The sequence below is a fragment of the Pristiophorus japonicus genome, chromosome 27 (genome assembly GCF_044704955.1).
Source record: "Pristiophorus japonicus isolate sPriJap1 chromosome 27, sPriJap1.hap1, whole genome shotgun sequence".
Classification (NCBI taxonomy): domain Eukaryota; kingdom Metazoa; phylum Chordata; class Chondrichthyes; family Pristiophoridae; genus Pristiophorus; species Pristiophorus japonicus.
The window spans coordinates 3,744,382-3,767,452 of NC_092003.1; the positions used below are offsets into that span (position 1 = coordinate 3,744,382).

General features: G+C 56.3%; 2 protein-coding genes across 4 annotated transcripts in view; one reads left to right on the forward strand and one right to left on the reverse strand.

The window, feature by feature from the left end:
• Positions 1-2,372: 2,372 nt before the first annotated feature.
• tmem223 (transmembrane protein 223) lies at positions 2,373-10,738 on the forward strand. 3 transcript variants are annotated; one of them, XM_070868343.1, is made up of 3 exons: positions 2,373-3,638; positions 6,514-6,707; positions 10,124-10,738. In XM_070868343.1, the coding sequence occupies exons 1-3, from the start codon at positions 2,603-2,605 to the stop codon at positions 10,166-10,168; spliced, it is 1,275 nt and encodes a 424-aa protein (XP_070724444.1). In that variant the 5' UTR covers positions 2,373-2,602; the 3' UTR covers positions 10,169-10,738. The 3 variants fall into 3 exon arrangements, with proteins under 3 accessions (XP_070724444.1, XP_070724443.1, XP_070724445.1); XM_070868342.1 differs by having other exon boundaries at positions 6,514-6,810; positions 10,124-10,206; XM_070868344.1 differs by lacking the exon at positions 6,514-6,707.
• Positions 10,739-13,518: 2,780 nt separating this feature from the next.
• The window catches only part of LOC139239419 (phospholipase A and acyltransferase 3-like), a 14,475-nt gene continuing 4,922 nt past the window's right edge, over positions 13,519-23,071 (reverse strand). The window contains exons 2-5 of the mRNA XM_070868139.1: positions 23,024-23,071; positions 20,934-21,042; positions 17,902-18,170; positions 13,519-16,128 (exon numbers count right to left, since the gene is read on the reverse strand). The exon at positions 23,024-23,071 is cut by the window's right edge and continues 36 nt beyond it. Coding sequence (XP_070724240.1) covers positions 16,018-16,128; positions 17,902-18,170; positions 20,934-21,042; positions 23,024-23,038 — 504 coding nt within the window. The 5' untranslated portion in view covers positions 23,039-23,071 and the 3' untranslated portion in view covers positions 13,519-16,017. The remainder of the gene's footprint in view (positions 16,129-17,901; positions 18,171-20,933; positions 21,043-23,023) is intronic.

The window sequence follows — 23,071 nt, forward strand, 5'->3', positions numbered from 1 at the left end:
CTCTGCCCTCATCCCACTGTAGTCCCCTTTGTTTCAGCATAGTACGCTCGTTTCTGACACAACTTCCTCATCCTCAATCTGTATTACAAATTCAACCATACTGTGATCACTCATTCCGAGAGGATCTTTTACTAGGAGATCGTTTATTTTTCCTGTCTCGTTACACAGGACCAGATCCAAAATGGCTTGCTCCCTTGTAGGCTCTGTTACATACTGTTCTAAGAAACAATCCCGTATGCATTCTATGAATTCCTCCTCCAGGCTACCCCCTGCGATTTGATTTGACCAATCGATATGTAGGTTAAAATCCCCCATAACTACTGCCGTTCCTTTTTCACATGCCTCCATTATTCCCTTGATTATTGCCCGCCCCACAGTGAAGTTATTATTTGGGGGCCTATAAACTACGCCGACCAGTGACTTTTTCCCCTTACTATCTCTAATCTCCACCCACAATGATTCAACATTTTGTTCATTGGAGCCAATATCATCCCTCACAACTGCCGTGATATCATCCCTTATTAACAGAGCTACCCCACCTCCCTTCCCTTCCTGCCTATCTTTCTGAATCATCAGATACCCCTGTACGTTTAATTCCCAGTCCTGGCCACCTTGCAACCATGTCTCTGTAATGGCCACCAAATCATACCCATTTGTAATGATTTGTGCCGTCAACTCATTTACTTTATTTCTAATGTGTGCATTTAGGTAGAATGTTTTCATCCTACTTTTTAAACCATGATTTTTAGTTTTTACCCCTCCTGCAGCCCTTTTATATTCAGTGGCCCTTTTTGTTTCTTGCCTTTGGTTTCTTTGCCCTCCACTTTTACTCATCTCTTTTCTGTCTTTTGTTTTTGTCTCCTTTTTGTTTCCCTCTGTCTCCCTGTATTGGTTCCCATCCCCCTGCCATACTAGTTTAACTCCACACCAACAGCACGAGCAAACACTCCCCCTAGGACATTAGTTCTGGTCCTGCCCAAGTGCAGACCGTCCAGTTTGTACTGGTCCCACCTCCCCCAGTACCTGTTCCAATGCCCCACGAATTTGAATCCCTCCCTGCTGCACCACTGCTCAAGCCACGTATTCATCTGAGCTATCCTGCGATTCCTACTCTGACTAGCATGTGGCACTGGTAGCAATCCCGAGATTACTACTTTTGAGGTCCTACTTTTTAATTTAACTCCTAGCTCCTTAAATTCGTCTCGTAGGACCTTATCCCTTTTTTTTAACCTATGTCATTGGTACCAATGTGCACCACGACAACTGGCTGTTCTCCCTCCTATTTTAGAATGTCCTGCACTCGCTTGGAGACATCCTTGACCCTTGCACCAGGGAGGCAACATACCATCCTGGAGTCTCGATTGCGGCTGCAGAAACGCCTATCTATTCCCCTTATGATTGAATCCCCTATCACTATCGCTCTCCCACTCTTTTTTATGCCCTCCTGTACAACAGAGCCAGCCACGGTGCCATGAACTTGGCTGCTGTTGCTCTCCCCTAATGAGTCATCTCCCTCAACCGCACTCAAAGCAGTGTATCTGTTTTGCAGGGGGATGACCAGATGGGACCCCTGCACTACCTTCTTTGTACTACTCTTCCTGCTGGTCTTCCATTCCCTATCTGGACACCATGACACCCAGGTCTCATTGCACCTCCCTTTTCCTAATCTGCCGCCATTCAGATAATATTCTGTCTTCCTGTTTTTGCCACCAAAGTGGAAGCTCTGATATTTTAGGAGTTAACAATTTCGTCTGTTTCCTTGCTGTGTCGGTTGAAACATTAAACCGAGGCCCCGTCTGCCCTCTCGGGTGGATGTAAAAGATCCCGGGGCCACTATTGGAAGAAGAGCAGGGGAGTTCTCCCCGGTGTCCTGGGGCCAATATTTATCCCTTGACCAACATCACTGGGTCATTATCACATTGTTGTGTGTGGGAGCTTGCTGTGCGCAAATTGGCATTTCCCACATTACAACAGTGAGCGCAGTCCAAAAGTACTTCATTGGCTGTGAGGTGAAAGGGGCTATATAAATGCAAATCTTTGTAACTTTTGTGTAAGTTTTTGATCAGTGAAACTGACTTCAGGCACAAAATAAACCTTTCTACATGTGTTACTGGGGGGGTAGGTTCTCTGAGCTGCCTCTGCACACCTGACTTTGCAGGGCAGTGGGTGGGAGGGAGCTGTGCGATCGTCCTGTGCAGCCATTGGGGCAGGAAAGATGGGCGGGGATGAAGGCAGACAGACAGGAAGGGGAAGGTTGCTGGCGTTTACCCTTTTAAGAGGAGCAGCGGGCCCCACCGCCTGAGCCATGGGCGCCGCGGGGCTGAGGGGGGGAGCCCGGGGCCGGGGCTGGCTGGGGCTGGGGCTGAGGGAGGGAGCAGGGAGCTGGGGCCGGGGAGCGGCTCTCCCAGGGACTGTGCTAGACGCTGCGGCTCAGTGTAGCAAAGGAGGCCGCGGATACAATGTATCCAAACCCGGATACAGTGTGTCTGTGCCTGGCCCGAGATACAATGTATCTAAACCCGGATACAGTGTGTCTGACCTTGGACACAATGTGTCTGTGCCTGGATACAGGAGCCTGATAATAGGGACAAATAGACTGGTAATGGGGTCAAGGAGTTTGATAATGGGGACAGGGAGCCTGGCAATGGGGACAAGGAGTTTGATAGTGGGGACAGGGAGCCTGGTAATGGGGACAAGGGGTTTGATAATGGGGACAGGGAGCCTGGTAATGGGGACAAGGAGCCTGGCAATGGGGACAAGGAGTTTGATAGTGGGGACAGGGAGCCTGGTAATGGGGACAAGGGGTTTGATAATGGGGACAGGGAGCCTGGTAATGGGGACAAGGAGCCTGGTAATGGGGACAAGGAGTTTGATAATGGGGTCACGGAGCCTGGTAATGGGGTCACGGAGCCTGGTACTGGGGTCACGGAGCCCGGTACTGGGGTCACGGAGCCTGGTACTGGGGTCACGGAGCCCGGTACTGGGGTCATGGAGCCCGGTACTGGGGTCACGGAGCCTGGTACTGGGGTCACGGAGCCCGGTACTGGGGTCACGGAGCCTGGTACTGGGGTCACGGAGCCTGGCTACAAAGGCCGGGGGCCTGGCCCACACGAGGGCTGCCGCTGCTATCCAGCCGGTTGGTCAGTTGGGTGCGAGAGGCGGGGGCCGGAGCCGGGGCGGTGTGGCCGGTGAGTGCGTCTCGGACACCGCCCTCAGCTCCCGGGAGCTGTGCCGGGCCGCCGGCTGGACCTGGCCAGGCTCCGTCCCCGGCACGGCTCGGGCCTGGGGGACCCCAGGGGTGGGGCGGAGGCTCCACCGCTGGTCGGCGGCCAGCCCCGAGGGTCTCGGCCCCCCGCCGGGCACCAGGGCGGTGAGTGCTGCAGTGCCGCAGGACGTACTGCTCTTCCACCACCAGAGGGCGGGCTTCTTCCGCCTGGTGGGCCTCTTCTGTGCCGCCCAGTTCCTCTTCTGGGTCTACCTTGCCCACTTCGCCTTCACCTCCCTCAAGGACACGGGCTACGAGGAGACGGTACTGGTGGGAGACCGAGCGAGGGGCCTGCCAAAGATCGGGGGCCTCTCCTTGAATCTGGGCTCCAATAAGTGGCGGTATGGATTCACCATCTCCTGTCTGACCGTCGGTAAGATTCACCTTGTCTCCAGACACTGTCGCTGGGGGTGTGGGCGCGAGGGGCCTCTCTGTAACTCACCCCAGGGAGGGGGGGTGTAGGGGAGTGCCCCCCCCTGGGGCGTTAACTCACCGTCTGCTTTGTTAGGTCATATCCTTAATCCTTTCGCTCTCCGACCCGCCCTCTCACCCTCCCCCCTCCGTAATCTTCAGCCCATCCCAAACTCCTTCCCTCTCCCCCCGTGTCCTAACTCGCACCGAGTCCCACTCACCCATCACCCACTGTGCTCACTGCCCCGTGTCCTAACTCACACCCAGTCCCGCTCACCCATCACCCCCTGTGCTCACTGCCCCGTGTCCTAACTCGCACCCAGTCCCACTCACCCATCACCCCCTGTGCTCACTGCCCTGTGTCCTAACTCGCACCAAGTCCCACTCACCCATCACCCCCTGTGCTCACTGCCCCGTGTCCTAACTCGCACTGAGTCCCACTCACCCATCACCCACTGTGCTCACTGCCCTGTGTCCTAACTCACACCCAGTCCCACTCACCCATCACCCCCTGTGCTCACTGCCCCGTGTCCTAACTCGCACCGAGTCCCACTCACCCATCACCTCCTGTGCTCGCTGCCCCGTGTCCTAACTCGCACCCAGTCCCGCTCACCCATCACCCCGTGTGCTCGCTGACCTACATTGGCTCCCGGGTAAGCAATGCCTCGATTTCACAATTCTCCATCCTCGTGTTCAAATCCCTCCTCATCCTCCCCTCCCGATCTCTGTAACCTCCTCCAGCCCCTAAACCCCTCCCTATCTCTGTAACCTCCTCCAGCCCCTACACCCCTCCCTATCTCTGTAACCTCCTCCAGCCCCTACACCCCTCCCTATCTTTGTAACCACCTCCAGCCCCTACACCCCTCCCTATCTCTGTAACCCCCTCCAGCCCCTACTACCCTCCCTATCTCTGTAATCCCCTCCAGCCCCTACACCCCTCCCTATCTCTGTAATCCCCTCCAGCCCCACACCCCTCCCTATCTCTGTAATCCCCTCCAGCCCCATACCCCTCCCTATCTCTGTAACCCCCTCCAGCCCCTACACCCCTCCCTATCTCTGTAACCTCCTTCCAGCCCCACACCCCTCCCTATCTCTGTAATCTCCTCCAGCCCCACAATCCTCCGAGATGTCTGCGCTCCTCTAATTCTGCCCTCTGAGCATCCCTGATTATAATCGCTCCACCATCGATGGCCGTGCCTTCTGTTGCCTGGGCCCCAAGCTCTGGAACTCCCTCCCTAAACCTCTCTACCTCTCTCTCCTCCTTCAACACGCCCCTTAAAACCCACCTCTTTGACCAAGATTTTGGTCACCTGTCCCAATATCTCATTATGCGCTTTGGTATCATTTTTTTAATCTTATAATACTCCTGTGAATGTTGGGATGTTAAAGGTGCAAGATGGAATCATAGAAAGTTACAGCATGGAAGGAGGCCATTCAGCCCATCGTGTCCGCGCCGGCTGACCAAGAGCTACCCAGCCTAATCCCACTTTCCCGCTCTGGGTCCGTAGCCCTGTAGGTTACAGCACTTCAGGTGCACATCCAAGTACTGTTTAAATGTGGTGAGGGTTTCTGCCTCTACCGCCCTTTCAGGCCGTGAGTTCCAGACCCCCACCACCCTCTGGGTGAAGACATTTCCCCTCAAATCCCCTCTAAACCTCCCCCCAATTACTTTAAATCTCTGCCCCCTGGCTGTTGACCCCTCTGCCAAGGGAAACAGGTCCGTCCTATCCACTCTATCCAGGCCCCTCATCATTTTATACACCTCAATCAGCTCTCCCCTCAGCCTCCTCTGTTCCAAGGAAAACAACCCCAGCCTATCCAATCTTTCCTCATCGCTAAAATTCTCCAGTCCCGGCAACATGTCAGCCCAGATTATGTTCAAGTTTTGGAGAGAAGCATCAATCCTCAACCTTCAAAATCAAGTTTCAGATATATAAATTCAAGTTGTTGTTGTTGTTGTTGTCGGGCTGTGTGTGTCGCCTTAAGATGAATGTCGTCATCATCATCATCACAGGCAGTCCCTCGGAATCGAGGAAGACTTGCTTCCACTCTTAACACGAGTCCTCAGGTGGCTGAACAGCCCAATACGAGAACCACAGTCCCTGTCACAGGTGGGACAGACAGTGGTTGAGGGAAGGGGAGGGTGGGACAGATAGTCGTTGAGGGAAGGGGAGGGTGGGACAGATAGTCGTTGAGGGAAGGGGAGGGTGGGACTGGTTTGCCGCACGCTCCTTCCGCTGCCTGCGCTTGGTTTCTGCACACTCTCGGCGACGAGACTCGAGGTGCTCAGCGCCCTCCCGGATGCACTTCCTCCACTTAGGGCGGAATGGTCTTTGGGCCCAGGGACTCCCAGGTGTGGGTGGGGATGTTGCACTTTATCAGGGAGGCTTTGAGGGTGGTCCCTTGTAACGTTTCCTCTGCCCCACCTTTGGCTCGTTTGCCGTGAAGGAGTTCCGAGTAGAGCGCTTGCTTTGGGAGTCTCGTGTCTGGGGGACATGTGGACAATGTGGCCCTGCCCAGCGGAGCTGGTCGAGTGTGGTCAGTGCTTCGATGCTGGGGATGTTGGTCTGGTCGAGGACGCTAACGTTGGTGCGTCTGTCCTCCCAGGGGATTTGCAGGATCTTGCGGAGACAGCGTTGGTGGTATTTCTCCAGCGACTTGAGGTGCCTACTGTACGTGGTCCATGAATGTTGAAGATGAATGCTGTAATGTTGTGAAACAATAATAAATTAAATGAATCGCCAGACCTGTGGCCATCCCTCGCTGTCCGGTTCTGTTACTAAGAGGCGATCGGGAAGGGACAGTGTCACCAGCTCACGTTGTGTTTTGTTCTTTAGGGTCACTGATTCTAACGGCGGGCTGCATCTTCTCACGTCGCTCGGTGAGCCGGGTCTTGCTACACCGCGGGGGCCAGCGGGTCACCATCACCCGCTACCAGCCCTTCGGGGGCACCGGGTCCTTCAGCGTGCCGCTGCGCCACGTGTCCTGCGCGGCCCACCGCAGCCAGTCCGGCACGGCCATCCCCATCAAGGTCAGGGGTCACGCCTTCTACTACCTGCTGGATCGGCAAGGGCAGGTGTTCAACGCCCCGCTCTTTGACATCACCGTCGGTGCCTACAGGAAGCTGTGACAAGGTGGGGGGGGGGGGGGGGGGAACGGGGGTCGATCACCTCCTGAGCCGTTGCCGGGAGACGGGCGGGGGGGGGGTCAAAGGGCGTTGCCGGGAGATGGGCGGGGGCAGGGTCAAAGGGCGTTGGACAGCTTTCTTGCTCGTTTTGCTTTGCTGCTTTAAACGTCGGAGTCTCACACACACACACACACACACACACACACACACGCTCGGTTGTAATTAATGCAGTATTCAGCATAATGTGGATTAGTGTGAGGTTATCCACTTTGGTGGCAAAAACAGGAAGGCAGAATATTATCTGAATGGTGACAGATTAGGAAAAGAGGAGGTGCAACGAGACCTGGGTGTCATGGTACATCAGTCATTGAAGGTTGGCATGCAGGTACAGCAGGCGGTGAAGAAGGCAAATGGTATGTTGGCCTTCATAGTGAGGGGATTTGAGTACAGGAGCAGGGAGGTCTTACTGCAGTTGTACAGGGCCTTGGTGAGGCCTCACCTGGAATATTGTGTTCAGTTTTGGTCTCCTAATCTGAGGAAGGACATTCTTGCTATTGAGGGAGTGCAGCGAAGGTTCACCAGACTGATTCCCGGGATGGCAGGACTGACATATGAAGAAAGACTGGATCGACTAGGCTTATATTCACTGGAGTTCAGAAGAATGAGAGGGGATCTCATAGAAACATATAAAATTCTGAAAGGATTGGACAGGTTAGATGCAGGAAGAATGTTCCCGATGTTGGGGAAGTCCAGAACCAGGGGTCACAGTCTAAGGATAAGGGGTAAGCCATTTAGGACCGAGATGAGGAGAAACTTCTTCACCCAGAGAGTGGTGAACCTGTGGAATTCTCTACCACAGAAAGTTGTTGAGGCCAGTTCGTTAGATATATTCAGAAGGGAGTTAGATGTGACCCTTATGGCTAAAGGGATCAAGGGGTATGGAGAGAAAGCAGGAATGGGATACTGAAGTTGAATGATCAGCCATGATCATATTGAATGGTGGTGCAGGCTCGACGGGCCGAATTGCCTGCTCCTGCACCTATTTTCTATGTTACTATGTTTCTATGATATTGTCTTTTATTTCAACATTCATAGTTACTGAGATGAGTAGGAATTTCTTCTCTCAGAGGGTTGTAAATCTGGAATTCGCTGCCTCAGAGAGCTGTGGAAGCCGGGACATTGAATAAATTTAAGACAGAAATAGACAGTTTCTTAAACGATAAGGGGATAAGGGGGCGGGCAGGGAAGTGGAGCTGAGTCCATGATCGGATCAGCCATGATCGTATTGAATGGTGGAGCAGGCTCGAGGGGCCGAATGGCCGACTCCTGCTCCTATTTCTTATGTTCTTATACAAACCCAGTCGGAACGTTACTGAGAGATACATTTCTCTGCGTGTGAGACACATGCATCTTCCCATCTCGAGTATCTCCAAAACTAATGTCTCTCCTCGCTCTTCCACCATAGTATCAATGGTCCATGTAAATAATTAACGTGCAGGCGATGTAGACTAAACGACCCTGGTCCTGAAAACACGTCTAATGGCTTCATGCTCACGATGTGCGGTCTCCTCTACATTGGCGAGACCGAGTGCAGATTGAGTGACCGTTTTGAGGAGCACCTCCGTTCAGTCCACGAGTGTGACCTCGAGCTCCCGGTCACCTGTCACTTTAATTCCCCGCTCCACTCCCACTCTGACCCCTCCGACCCCTCCGTTCTCGGCCTCCTCCACTGTTCCAACGCAAACTCAAGGAACAGCACCTCATCTTTGGTTGAGGCACTTTACATCCTTCTGGACACAACATGGAGTTCAACAGTTTCAGAGCGTAACCTCTGCCCATCTTTGGCCCCCCCCCCCCCAGAGCCTGTCTCTTTTTGTTCTCTGTGTCTCTAATGTCAGTTAGTCATTATCCCGCCATTCACACCTGATCTCGACTAATGATTTTCTAACTCCTGGCATTCCCATTTGAATTCGGCCCATCGTCCCTTTTGTGTCTCTAATCCAGGGCTGTCAAACTCAATCGGATAGCGGGCCGCTTTGGATTCAAATGCACCTCCCACGGGCCACACAGTTGGGCCTATGAAAATAAAAAGCATCATATTAATTTACCGATGATCGGCTGTATAAAAACGGTAGCTAAATTCACAGCCCACATAATGTCAAAACACATTAATGAATGAAATGTTATGTATAGCTGCTTGTTTCCTGATACCTGACACCTCCCTGACTTTCTCGCAAACTTTGTCTCTCTCTCTCTCACATCCTGTCTCTCTCTCACTCGCGCACACTGTATCTCTCTCTCACACCCTGTCTCTCTCTCTCTCACACCCTGTCTCTCTCTCTCTCTCTCTTGCACACTCTGTCTCTCTCTCTCGCACACCCTGTCTCTCTCTCTCTCTCTCACACCCTGTCTCCCTCTCTCACACCGTCTCTCTCTCTCTCTCTCTCGCACACCCTGTCTCTCTCTCTCTCACCCTGTCTCTCTCCCTCTCACCCTGTCTCTCTCCCTCTCTCACACCCTGTCTCCCTCTCTCACACCCTGTCTCTCTCTCTCTCTCTCACCCTGTCTCTCTCTCTCACACCCTCTCTCTCTCTCACACCCTCTCTCTCTCTCTCTCACATTCTGTCTCTCTCTCTCTCTCTCACCCTGTCTCTCTCTCTCTCTCTCACCCTGTCTCCCTGTCTCACACCCTGTCTCTCTCTCTCTCTCTCTCTCACACCCTGTCTCTCTCTCTCTCTCTCTCTCACATCCTGTCTCTCTCTCTCTCTCTCTATCGCTCACCCTGTCTCCCTCTCTCACACCCTGTCTCTCTCTCTCTCTCACACCCTGTCTCTTTCTCTCTCTCTCTCTCTCTCTCTCTCCCTGTCTCCCTCTCTCACACCCTGTCTCTCTCTCTCACACCCTAACTCTCTCTCTCTCTCTCTCTCTCACACACTGTCTATCTCTCTCTCACAACCTGTCTCTCTCTCTCTCACACCCTGTCTCTCTCTCTCTCTCTCGCGCACACTGTCTCGCTCACCCTCTCTCTCTCTCTCTCTCACACACTGTCTCGCTCACCCTCTCTCTCCCTCTCACATGTGGGGGGCTGGGTCCAGCCCGCGGGCCGTACTTTTGACACCTTGCTCTAATCTCTCCTGTCTTGTACCCTCTCACTATCTTTCTTCCCTTCCCCGTTTCAGTGCTTGTTAAGAATCTGCGCTTCACGAACATTCGCCAGTTCTGACGAAGGATCGTTGACCCGAAACGTTAACTCTCTCTCTCTCTCCACAGACGCTGCCCGACCCGCTGAGTATTTCCAACCTTTTCTCTTTGTGTTCCAGATTCCAGCCTCCGCAGTGTTTTGTTTTTCTATGAGGGCTTCATGAATGACTGCACACAGACCAGATGCTCAGCAGGAGTTTATACAAAATCACGACTTTGATTCCGTGCAGAATATCAGTGGTACCGAATAATTCACATACGGGTGATGTAGACAAAATGACCAGCGAGCCATTGTCCGGGCTTTCGCTGGCACGGGAGGGGGGCACGGCGCCCACTCGACATCGCCCCCCCCCCGCGCCCGGCCCGGCACGGCGAGGAACCGGAGCGAGCCGCTGACGCCCACGGACCCCGACGTAGCCAAGGGGACGAGGAGCTCTGGCAAACTTTGTCGGGATCCGGTGCACGGACTGGGGGTGGATCTCCCGAGTATGGGGTGACGCCTTGGACTCTAGCCGCTTGTAACATACGCACGTGTGAGCATGCTCACGGGTTTGTAGAGCTGTCGAGGTGGGAGGGGCTTAGCCAGTCACGTGATGGTCACAAGACTCAATAAAACCCCGGCCAGTTGGGTTCGGGGGATCCACGATGGGGCCGGTGGTTGTAAGCCCAGTGGATGAACTCGTAATGTGTCGTGTGATTGTTAAACCTTTGCTAATAAACCAACTAGTTCTTAATAGCAACGTGTTGCTATGAATTCTTAAACAAAGAACCCATGAAGCAAATACATTACAGGTGCAGCGTCGAAAATCCGGAATCCGCACTCCGGACCGATCGGTGGCAGGGTCGTCGGGAATCCGTTAAATGTTCCAGAATCCGGACCCGCAGACGTTGGGTCCTCGCCGGCCCGTCCGAACAGCTCCTCCGCGACAGGGTCCTGTCCGAACAGCTCCTCTGCGACGGGGCCCGTCCGAACAGCTCCTCTGCGACGGGGCCCGTCCGAACAGCTCCTCCGCGACAGGGCCCCGCCCGAACAGCTCCTCCGCGACAGGGGCTGTCCGAACAGCTCCTCCGCGACAGGGCCCCGCCCGAACAGCTCCTCTGCGACGGGGCCCGTCCGAACAGCTCCTCCGCGACAGGGCCCCGTCCGAACAGCTCCTCCGCGACAGGGGCCTGCCCGAACAGCTCCTCCGCGACAGGGTCCCGTCCGAACAGCTCCTCTGCGACGGGGCCCGTCCGAACAGCTCCTCTGCGACGGGGCCCGTCCGAACAGCTCCTCCGCGACAGGGCCCCGTCCGAACAGCTCCTCCGCGACAGGGGCCTGCCCGAACAGCTCCTCCGCGACAGGGTCCTGTCCGAACAGCTCCTCTGTGACGGGGCCCGTCCGAACAGCTCCTCCGCGACAGGGTCCTGTCCGAACAGCTCCTCCGCGACGGGGCCCGTCCGAACAGCTCCTCCGCGACGGGGCCTGCCCGAACAGCTCCTCCGCGACAGGGCCCCGCCCGAACAGCTCCTCCGCGATGGGCCCCGCCCGAACAGCTCCTCCGCAATGGGCCCCGCCCGAACAGCTCCTCCGCGACAGGGCCCCGCCCGAACAGCTCCTCCGCGATGGGCCCCGCCCGAACAGCTCCTCCGCGATGGGCCCCGCCCGAACAGCTCCTCCGCGATAGGGCCCACCCAAACAGCTCCTCCGTGATGGGGCCCCGCCCGAACACCATCTCCGCGACAGGGCCCTGCCCGAACAGCTCCTCGATGTTCCGATATTTGGAAATACCCAAACCTGGGCTCAGGTATTTCCGGATTCGTGACATCAAAAAGACGATCGAAAGTCCGGGGAAGCCCAGGATCCGGAAGGACCTCGGTCCCGAGGGTTCCGGATTGTCGACGCTGCACCTGTACATTCCAGCGCTGATCGCAACTTGTGGCCACGGGATCCCGCTGCCGACCTGTGACCCCACCCCGCCCCCCCGCCGTTGCGTACTTTTTCTTTTGTCTCTCATTTTCCTTTCTGTCTTTATTATGTGTCAGGACTGTTCCGGAATCATTATCTCGAGCAAAAGCTCCCTTCCGGAGGTCGACTCGTGTTACCCCCATTATCCCCCACCCCACTCTGCAATCATCCACCGTATGGCCATGCACCAGTTAACCCAGGAGAATAAGCCCCCAGGGTAACTAGTGAGGCCCACACCATGAATAGCATTGATTCAACACTTTAGGCCATCAATCTCTCCGACTGTTGGAAGTGCATCACTCTGGCAGTCGGGTGTCTCAGGCTAAGAACTGCCAATCGGATTTATTAAGGAGTAAAATTATACAGAAGTAATATGCAATAAAAACAATAGATGAGCCAGCTGGTGAGCCATAGTTTACTGTTCCCCCTGGAATCCTGTTCACCCCGAGTTACCTCTATGATTAACTTACGTCACCTTCAAAAAAATAAGCAACTCACAGTTCTCAGCAATACTTTAACTGATTTGCCACCTCAATTAAGTTCTCTGCCCAACCCAACAAATATTAATAGGCTTTTACATACGTTTGTAGGAACAGGAGGAGGCCATTCAGCCCCTCGAGCCTGTTACATTAGGAACAGGAGGCAGCCATTCAGCCCCTCGAGGCTGTTACATTAGGAACAGGAGGAGGCCATTCAGCCCCCGAGCCTGTTACATTAGGAACAGGAGGAGGCCATTCAGCCCCTCGAGCCTGTTACATTAGGAACAGGAGGAGGCCATTCAGCCCCTCGAGCCTGTTACATTAGGAACAGGAGGAGGCCATTCAGCCCCTCGAGCCTGTTACATTAGGAACAGAAGGAGGCCATTCAGCCCCTCGAGCCTGTTACATTAGGAACAGGAGGTGGCCATTCAGCCCCTCGAGCCTGTTACATTAGGAACAGGAGGTGGCCATTCAGACCCTCGAGCCTGTTACATTAGGAACAGGAGGAGGCCATTCAGCCCCTCGAGCCTGCTCCACAAGTCAGTCAGGTCGCGGCTGATCTGTATTTTAACCCCATCTACCCGCCTTGGTTCCGTAACCCTTAATACCCTGACCCAACAAAAATCTCTCCATCCCAGTTTTGACCTTTCCAATTGACCCCCCGACCTCGACAGCGTTTTGGGGGAGAGAGTTCCCGATTCCCAGGGCCCTTTGTGTGAAGAAGTGCTCCCTGACATCACCCTGAACGGCCGGGCTCTAAGGGTAAGGTGACGCCCCCTTGTTCTGGACTGACCCACCAGAGGGAACACTTTCTCTCTCGATCTCCCCCATCGAACCCTTTAACCCTCTCAAACCCCTCGATGAGATCGCCCCTTAACCTTCCCCACTCGAGGGAACACAGGCCCAGTCTGTGTGTGTGCGACCTGCCCTCGGGATTTAACCCTCGAAGCCCCGGGGTATGGTTCTGGTGAATCTGCCCCACTGCCCCTCCGAGGCCGATATATCCCCTCCCCGAGGGGCGGGGGGCCCAGGACTGAACGTGGTCACTACCCGTCATGTGCAACGTTACGATGCGAAGAAGCAGTCGGGATGTGAAACAGAAATCTTTATTTCGCCTCGTTACAAAAATGCGACTGTTAATTCCGGTTAATTCCTGCCGTGGGTGGGGTCGGCGATGCCGCCTGTAGCCGAATAGCTCAGTGAATAGCGGTGGTGGTCCTGACCACAGCTGGCCTCAGCTACCTCTGGGAACAAGGCGATTGGGGGGCGAGGGGGCGGGAAAGGTCGATCTCTGGGATTTGTTGGTCCCCCGCCCAGGTTGCTTTTCAAGTTGTCCGCTGTTCAAACGTTGGAAATCGGATGAAAGTCGCGTGGTAAAAGATAACGCGACGGCGGTCGGAAGGAGAGAGGCTGGGAGGGCGTTGTGGGGAGCTCGTTAATCTCAGCGCTGGCCATCCGGGGCACGGAGCATGGGCGGGGTACAGAGAGGGCCCTTGCCCCAAACACTGACCTCTCTGACCTCACCCTCCTCCCCGCCACCCCTTAAAACAGCGATGGCTGTCAGCGTGTCCCCGGGGCACCCTCAAGGCTTCGCGGACGGCGCGATCGCCCGTGGGTGCGCCCCTATCTCCCCGCCCGGCCCCTCCTCCCTAGTCCCTGCCGAGGTAGCCGCCATCGCTCAGGCCAGGGGTCGGGAGCATCGGCGCCCCCTCATGGCGGGAGGGACGGGTTCGGGGGGGGGGGGGTGATCAGGACTCCAGCAGGGCTGCCGTGGGCAGAGTCGGGTGATGCTCCCTGTGATCGAATATCTCGCCAAATAGCAGTCCTGGCCATAGCTGGACTCGGTGCCTCTGGGTACAAGGCGATCGGGGGGGGGAGGAAATTGAGAGGTTCTAGCTCATGACCCCCACATCCTGCCCTCCCCCACCCAGGCAACAGCACAATGCAAGTGTGAGGTCATGCACTTTGGCAGAAAAAAAATCAAAGAGCAAGTTATTATTTAAATGGAGAAAGATTACAAAGTGCCGCAGTACAGTGGGACCTGGGGGTTACTTGTGCATGAAACACAAAAGGATAGTATGCAGGTACAGCAAGTGATCAGGAAGGCCAATGGTATCTTGGCCTTTATTGCAAAGGGGATGGAGTATAAAAGCAGGGAAGTCTTGCTCCAGTTATACAGGGTATTGGTGAGGCCACACCTGGAGTACTGCGTGCAGTTTTGGTTTCCATATTTACGAAAGGCTATACTTGCTTTAGAGGCAGTTCAGAGAAGGTTCACTCGGTTGATTCCAGGGATGAGGGGGTTGACTTATGAGGAAAGGTTGAGGAGGTTGGGCCTCTACTCATTGGAATTCAGAAGAATGAGAGGTGATCTTATCGAAATGTATAAGATTATGAGGGGGGCTCGACAAGGTGGATGCAGAGAGGATGTTTCCACTGATGGGGGAGACTAGAACTAGGGGGCATGGTCTTAGAATAAGGGGCCGCCCATTTAAAACTGAGATGAGGAGGAATTTCTTCTCTCAGAGGGTTGTAAATCTGTGGAATTCGCTGCCTCAGAGAGCTGTGGTGGCTGGGACATTGAATATATTTAAGACAGAGATAGACAGTTTCTTAACCGATAAGGGGATAAGGGGGCGGTCAGGGAAGTGGAGCTGGGTCCATGATCGGATCAGCCACGATCGTATTAAATGGCGGAGCAGGTTCGAGGGGCCGTATGGCCGACTCCTGCTCCTATTTCTTATGTCCCTAGGCCTCCCTTGTCCACCCTCAAGGCACAGGATGGTGGGTGGGCGGGGGGGAGGGGTGAATGCATCATGAGGTACTGAGTCTTAAGGGTCCCGCGAGGGTCCACGCCTAATTTGTTGGTCAGTACAGAGAAAGCTGACCTCAGCCAGGCCGAGGCTGGGAGGGGAGGGGAGGGGAGGCCGGGGGATTGCAGCAGGCGCTACCGGGCCCCAGAGTCCAGGACTGGTGTACGGAAAGGGGGGGGGGGGCGGTAGAGGGGGAGCGTGATACCGTGAAGACTCGGGGATGGGCGCGGAGGGGTGTAGAATCCAACGACTGCAGTGGACGGCGCGTTACCGTGATGGGCTGTGGCGTCCCGCGCCGCCCCACGTGGTCGAATAGCTGGCGGCTTGGGGAGGACCACCCACGGATTCCGCTGCCTGCCAAGTGGGATAGCTAGAGAGAGAGAGAGAGAGAGAGAGATCGGAGCAGAGTTCACAAGGCAAGTGAGGAGAGATCACGGAACGCGATTGAAAACACCGTGCACCTTTTATTGAAAGTCGAGAGAGAGAGAGAGAGAGCGTGATTTACCGAAGGGAGTAGGGAGATAAGGGGAGTAAATCGTGGGTCTCTCGCGGAGAGGAAAAAGCCGGTTTAAATACATCTGGGCTTTAATCAGTACGGTCTCTCCGTCTCCCATCTCCGATCGTGCCACACAGACAACGCCCTCGACATCACTTACCTCACTCCCTCCCTCCCGCGCCCCTGGGCTTTAGAACCAATTCAAATGTGTGGGGGTCGAGGGTCATCAGCGCGACTGATGAGGGCCCCTGCGCCCCCCCCCCCCCCACGATCCTTGTCACTCCTGATGTTTATCCCGTTTCTTCACTGCCTGGAGGAAGAGGCCAACAAAAGCCCCCGCAGCAATGGCCCCGCAGGCAACCTTCGTTGCGAAGATCGCATCATCCACCTGGGGAGACAACGAGGGCTCAACGTCAGGTGGTGGAAAAAAAATAGACCAGGTAGTCGCAATGATTAAATACCCAGTCAAATCATCAACCCAGCGCCAGGTACAGCACGGGGTTAGATACAGAGTAAAGCTCCCTCTACACTGTCCCATCAAACACTCCCAGGGGGTTAGATACAGAGTAAAGCTCCCTCTACACTGTCCCATCACACACTCCCGGGTTTATAGATCTGTTGTTCTGCGCGGAGGGGATTCCTGTACGGGCTTGTTCTTGCGCACTCTCCACTTAACCATCCGGACACGCCCTGGTGCACCATCTTGCCGTCCGGAGGAGGCGGGGGTCCCCGATGGAGTGCCCCCAACGTGGGAGTCCTCCCTCTATTTATTGGGGACTTGGCCTGGAGGGTGGTGCACGGAGCAGTCCCGTGCAATCGGTTTTTAAAGTCGGTTCACAGGCTCCCAGGCCGCCTGCAATTTCTGCGGCCTGGAGGAGTCCGTGTTCCACGTGTATGAGATTGCAGCCCCCTCTTCCAATATTCGAAGGGGCCACTCCTCAAATTCTGCTTGCACTTCAGTCCCACGCTCCTGATCTTTGGGCACTCTGTGCGGAGGGCCTCCTCAGGGGCCTGCCCAAGGGGGTCGTTCATCTCGACTGCCTGCCTCTCCTCCGCGGTTACATTCAGGACAGTTATGAGTCAACCACATTGCTGTGGGTCTGGAGTCACATATCAGCCAGACCAGGTAAGGGTGGCAGATTTCCTTCCCTAAAGGGACATTAGTGAACCAGAGGGGTATTTACAACAATCCGGTAATTTCATATGGTCACTATTACTGACACGAGCTTTTTAATTCCACATTTATTTAATTAACTGAATTTTAAATTGCCCCAGGTGCCGTGGTGGGATTCAAACTCGGGTCTCTGGATCATTAGTGCAGTCACATAGCCACTATGCTACCGTACGTGATGTGCACCAGACTCAATAAAACACTGGCCAGTTGGGCCTGGGTAATCTAACGTTGAGCCACCAACGTTAGCGTCCTCGACCGGGCCCAACATCCCCAGCATCGAAGCACTGACCACACTCGACCAGCTCCGCTGGGCAGGGCCACATTGTCTGCATGCCCCCCAGACACGAGACTCCCCAAAGCAAGCGCTCTACTCGGAACTCCTTCACGGCAAACGGGCCAAAGGTGGGGCAGAGGAAACGTTACAGGGGACCACCCTCAAAGCCTCCCTGATAAAGTGCAACATCCCCCATCGACACCTGGGAGTCCCTGGGCCCAAAGACCAGTCCGCCCCTAAGTGGAGGGAGTGCATCCGGGAGGGCGCTGAGCACCTCGAGTCTCGTCGCCGAGAGCGTGCAGAGACCAAGCGCAGGCAGCGGAAGGAGCGTGCGGCAAACCTGTCCCACCCTCCCCTTCCCTCAACCACTGTCTGTCCCACCTGTGACAGGGACTGTGGCTCTCGTATTGGGCTGTTCAGCCACCGAAGGACTCGTGTCGAGAGTGGAAGCAAGTCTTCCTCGGTTCCGAGGGACTGCCCGTGACGACGACGATGAGGTATGCAGTCGTGAGCCCAGTGGATGAGCCGGTAACGTGTTGTTGAACTAGCTCTTAATGGCGCTGTACAGCAATGCGTTCTTAAGCACAGAACCCGTGAGGCAAAGAGCAGCCCCGGGTTTTTTGGGGCGTCTGGTGTGAGGGGGAGGTGGGGGGGGGGGTGGGTGCAGCGGACGGAGACGGGCGTGGCGCTGCGCGAGAGCGGGAGGGGCTGACCTGGGCCGACATGGCCACTCCGTAGCGCAGGTCCGTCACAAAGTGCTCGCAGTTCGACGAGGTGACGCTGTAGCAGACCTCCTGTCCCACCAGCCGCTCCGCCTCCTTGACGATCTCGTGGGCGGGCCGCACCGCGAGGCGCCTGTCGAACTTGTTGTTGACCTGGTAACGGTGGCCGCCCACCACCGCGGACAGCGGCTGCTTCAGGATGAGCGCCTTCTCGGCGAAGACCGACATCAGGCTGGCCGCCCCGGCATCACAGACCTCACCTGGAGGGAGGGGAATCAGGGAGGGGAGGGAGGAGAGGGGCAAGGTATCACAACATTAACCACAGGGTGCAGCCTTCAGGGGGAAGACACAAGAACATCAGAAACAGGAGCAGGAGTCGGCCATTCGGCCCCTCGAACCTGCTCCGCCATTTAATACGATCGCGGCTGATCCGATCATGGACTCAGCTCCACTTCCCTGCCCGCCCCCTTATCCCCTTATCGGTTCAGAAACTGTCTATCTCTGTCTTAAATATATTCAATGACCCAGCCCCCACAGCTCTCTGGGGCAGAGAATTCCACAGATTTACAACCCTCTGAGAGAAGAAATTCCTCCTCATCTCAGTTTTAAATGGGCGGCCCCTTATTCTAAGACCATGCCCCCTAGTTCTAGTCTCCCCCATCAGTGGAAACATCCTCTCTGCATCCACCTTGTCAAGCCCCCTCGTAATCTGATACGTTTCGATAAGATCACCTCTCATTCTTCTGAATTCCAATGAGTAGAGGCCCAACCTCCTCAACCTTTCCTCAGAAGTCAACCCCCTCACCCCCGGAATCAACCGAGTGAACCTTCTCTGAACTGCCTCCAAAGCAAGTTATATCCTTTCGTAAATATGGAAACCAAAACTGCACGCAGTACTCCAGGTGTGGCCTCACCAATACCCTGTATAACTGTAGCAAGACTTCCCTGCTTTTATACTCCATCCCCTTTGCAATAAAGGCCAAGATACCATTGGCCTTCCTGATCACTTGCTGTACCTGCATACTAACCTTTTGTGTTTCATGCACAAGGACCCACAGGTCCCGCTGTGGGGAGGAAGGGGGAGAGGAGAGGGGTAGGGGGGGAGGGGAGGGGTGTAGGAGGGGATAGGGAAGGGGAGGAAGAAGGGTGAAAGGAGAGGGGTAGGGGGAGGGGAGGGGGAGAGGGGGGTAGGGGAGGGGGAGAGGAGGGGAGGAAGGGGGAGAGGAGGGGTGTAGGGGGGAGGGGAGGGGGAGAGGAGGGCAGGGGAGGGGTGTAGGGGGGAAGGGAGGGGGGAGGAAGGGGGAGAGGAGAGGAGGGGGAGGGGAGGTGGGAGGAGGGGAGGGGGAGAGGAGGGCAGGGGAGGGGTGTAGGGGGGAAGGGAGGGGGGAGGAGGGGAGGAAGGGGAAGAGGAGGGGAGGGGTGTAGGGGGGAGGGGAGGGGAGGAAGGGGGAGAGGAGGGGTGTAGGAGGGGAGGGGAGGGGTGTAGGAGGGGAGGAGTGTAGGGGGGAAGGGAGGGGGAGGAGGGGAGGAAGGGGAAGAGGAGGGGAGGGGTGTAGGGGGGAGGGGAGGGGGAGAGGAGGGGAGGAAGGGGGGAGAGGAGGGGAGGAAGGGGGAGAGGAGGGGAGGGGTGGGGTGAGGGGGGGAAGGGAAGGGGGAGGGGGAGGGGGGAGAGGGAGGAGGGAGGGGAGGGGAGAGGGGAGGAGGGAGAGGGGGAGGGGGAGGAGGGAGGGGGAGAGGAGGGAGGGGAGGGGTGTAGGGAGGGGGAGGGGGAGGGGGGAGAGGTCACAGTTACCCACAGGGTGCAGCCATCAGGGGGAGGACCCCGGGGAGAAATGGCCTCAATCTGTGAGCACACGTCCCACAGGCTCAGCTCGTTGTACCCGGAGTGTCGAGGATTGAGGGGTGACCTGATTGAGGTGTAGGGGGAGAAAAGGGAGAGAGGAGGGGAGTGGAGAGAGGAGATGAGAGGGTCTGTAGACTGTGTGTGTGGGGGAGGGGGTGAGAGAAGGACCGAGAGTAGAATGCATTAGGAGTGGGAGGGAGCTCGGTGAAAGTCATATTTTAACAAGGTGTCTCTCTCTCTGCGGAGGACAGAATGCTGTGTGAACAGGATAGTCTGCTCCGGGAGTCAGTCTGAAGGGCGGGTTTCTGGCGATGTGGTATTCCAAACACGAGCACAAAGCACTTTGATTCTTGTGACCTCACCTAGTCTCCCGCTGACAGAGGGGTGGGGAGGGGCCCGGGAACAGGATCCCTGGTCAGGGACACCAGGGAGCTTCACGGGGCACCTCCCTCAGCACTGCCCCTCCGACAGTGCGGCGCTCCCTCAGCACTGCCCCTCCGACAGTGCGGCGCTCCCTCAGTACTGCCCCTCCGACAGTGCGGCGCTCCCTCAGTACTGCCCCTCCGACAGCGCAGTGCGGCACTCCCTCAGTACTGCCCCTCCGACAGCGCAGTGCGGCACTCCCTCAGTACTGTCCCTCCGACAGCACAGTACGGTGCTCCCTCAGCACTGCCCCTCCGACAGTACGGCGCTCCCTCAGCACTGTCCCTCCGACAGTGCGGCGCTCCCTCAGTACTGCCCCTCCGACAGCGCAGTGCGGCACTCCCTCAGTACTGCCCCTCCGACAGCACAGTACGGTGCTCCCTCAGCACTGCCCCTCCGACAGTACGGCGCTCCCTCAGCACTGCCCCTCCGACAGTGCGGCTCTCCCTCAGTACTGCACTGGGAGTACCAGCCTGGATTTTTGTGCTCAGGTCCCTGGAGTGGGACTTGAACCCACAACCTTCTGACTCACCGGCGAGAGTGCTGCCCACTGAGCCACGGCTGACATCGAGGTGTGTGGAGGGCGGATATCAGCATCTGATTGTTTCACGTCCGAGCCTGACGCCAGGGAATGGGAAGCGGTGTTATAACAGAGCGCCTGTTAGCAGCGAACATTGTTAAAGCAGGGAGCTGTACTGTGAGGGGCGACACGTTGGGATAGCAGGTTGTGGTGGGAGTTTGGGGGCCAGGTACTCACTTGGAGGTGCCAGGTGGATCACGTATCCATTGCCCACGTACAGGGCCCAGTGTCTGTAGCCAGTCCGGAATATCTCAATCAAATCGCCGGGCTTGAGTTCATCGCAACACTACAAATTAAGCAGAGACAGAGTGAGAGTCAGCGAGTAAGTGCACGAGAGAGGCCCTCAAATCCACCACCAAGCTCATGGTCTACAGGGTTGCAGTGATACCCGCCCTCCTGTATGGCTCAGAGACATGGACCATGTACAGTAGACACCTCAAGTCGCTGGAGAAATACCACCAACGATGTCTCCGCAAGATCCTGCAAATCCCCCGGGAGGACAGACGCACCAACGTTAGCGTCCTCGACCAGGCCCAACATCCCCAGCATCGAAGCACTGACCACACTCGACCAGCTCCGCTGGGCAGGGCCACGTTGTCCGCATGTCCCCCCGACACGAGACTCCCAGAGCAAGCGCTCTACTCGGAACTCCTTCACGGCAAACGGGCCAAAGGTGGGCAGAGGAAACGTTACAAGGGACCACCCTCAAAGCCTCCCTGATAAAGTGCAACATCCCCCACCGACACCTGGGAGTCCCTGGCCAAAGACCAGTCCGCCCTAAGTGGAGGAAGTGCATCCGGGAGGGCGCTGAGCACCTCGAGTCTCGTCGCCGAGAGCGTGCAGAGACCAAGCGCAGGCAGCGGAAGGAGCGTGCGGCAAACCAGTCCCACCCTCCCCTTCCCTCAACCACTGTCTGTCCCACCTGTGACAGGGACTGTGGTTCCCGTATTGGACTGTTCAGCCACCTGAGGACTCGTGTTTAGAGTGGAAGCAAGTCTTCCTCGATTCCGAGGGACTGCCTGTGATGATGATGCATGAGGGAGAGGGGTATATTGCGTGACAGACAGTCTCTCACACGCATCAATGCAACGGTCAAGCTTCCGGACATTTATAGCGAGCGTTAATCTCACGGCCCTGACTAATCTGGGTACAGCTGGGGGTCGATTTATGACAATAAATTGAGATGAATTCAATCAAAAAAATGACAGGAATGTGCCTCACATGATCAAACATTGGAGTTTGCTCATCGACAGGTCAATGTCACCTGTACAGTGAGACACTCTCCCACCGTCAACAATCCTTGAAACCAGGGCACTCGACGACATTGCACACATTCCGCACTGTCGGAGGGGCAGTACTGAGGGAGTGCCGCACTGTCAGAGGGGCAGTACTGAGGGAGTGCCGCACTGTCGGAGGGGCAGTACTGAGGGAGTGCCGCACTGTCGGAGGGGCAGTACTGAGGGAGTGCCGCACTGTCGGAGGGGCAGTACTGAGGGAGCGCCGCACTGTCGGAGGGGCAGTACTGAGGGAGTGCCGCACTGTCGGAGGGGCAGTACTGAGGGAGTGCCGCACTGTCGGAGGGGCAGTACTGAGGGAGCGCCGCACTGTCGGAGGGGCAGTACTGAGGGAGTGCCGCACTGTCAGAGGGGCAGTACTGAGGGAGTGCCGCACTGTCGGAGGGGCAGTACTGAGGGAGTGCCGCACTGTCGGAGGGGCAGTACTGAGGGAGCGCCGCACTGTCGGAGGGGCAGTACTGAGGGAGCGCCGCACTGTCGGAGGGGTGGTACTGTGGGAGCGCCGTACTGCGCTGTCGGAGGGGCGGTACTGAGGGAGCGCCGCACTGTCGGAGGGGCACACGAGCGACGTGATTGGGGCCCAGGAGAGGCTACAGTCTGGAGCCCAGAAGAGGCGAGGGCCCAGGGGCAGCACGGACCAGCCCACACTGTGCGATATGTGCACACTGGGTCCATGCAGCAGAGCAGGTCTCCAGTCGTCCTGGTTAACCCTTGCCCCTGGACCAAGACCTCGCTCGGTCAAGCCCGTGTGGTGGCTGGTGTGCAACGGTCACCCCACGTTAAAAATATCCACCCACAGGCACCTTCCACCCTTCAGGATGTAGTTCGGGATCCGGAATATTAGGTCCTTCACTGAAACATCTGTGAACTCATCCCTTTTTGGCGTGGAAGCAAGTCATCCTCGCTTTGAGGGACCGTTTGATAAAGAGGAGCGGTATTGCTCGAGAGAGGATTGTTTGAAGGTGTACTCACGATTGTCGATGCCATGGTTGAGGTGCCGCAGCAGATGGTGATTCCGGT

Bases quoted from the DNA above. Each gene is read 5' to 3' on its own strand.
- tmem223 (XM_070868342.1), top strand. From the start codon at position 2,603: ATGGGGTCAAGGAGTTTGATAATGGGGACAGGGAGCCTGGCAATGGGG. The intron at 3,639-6,513 runs GTAAGATTCACC...TTTGTTCTTTAG, and splicing joins CATCTCCTGTCTGACCGTCG to GGTCACTGATTCTAACGGCG.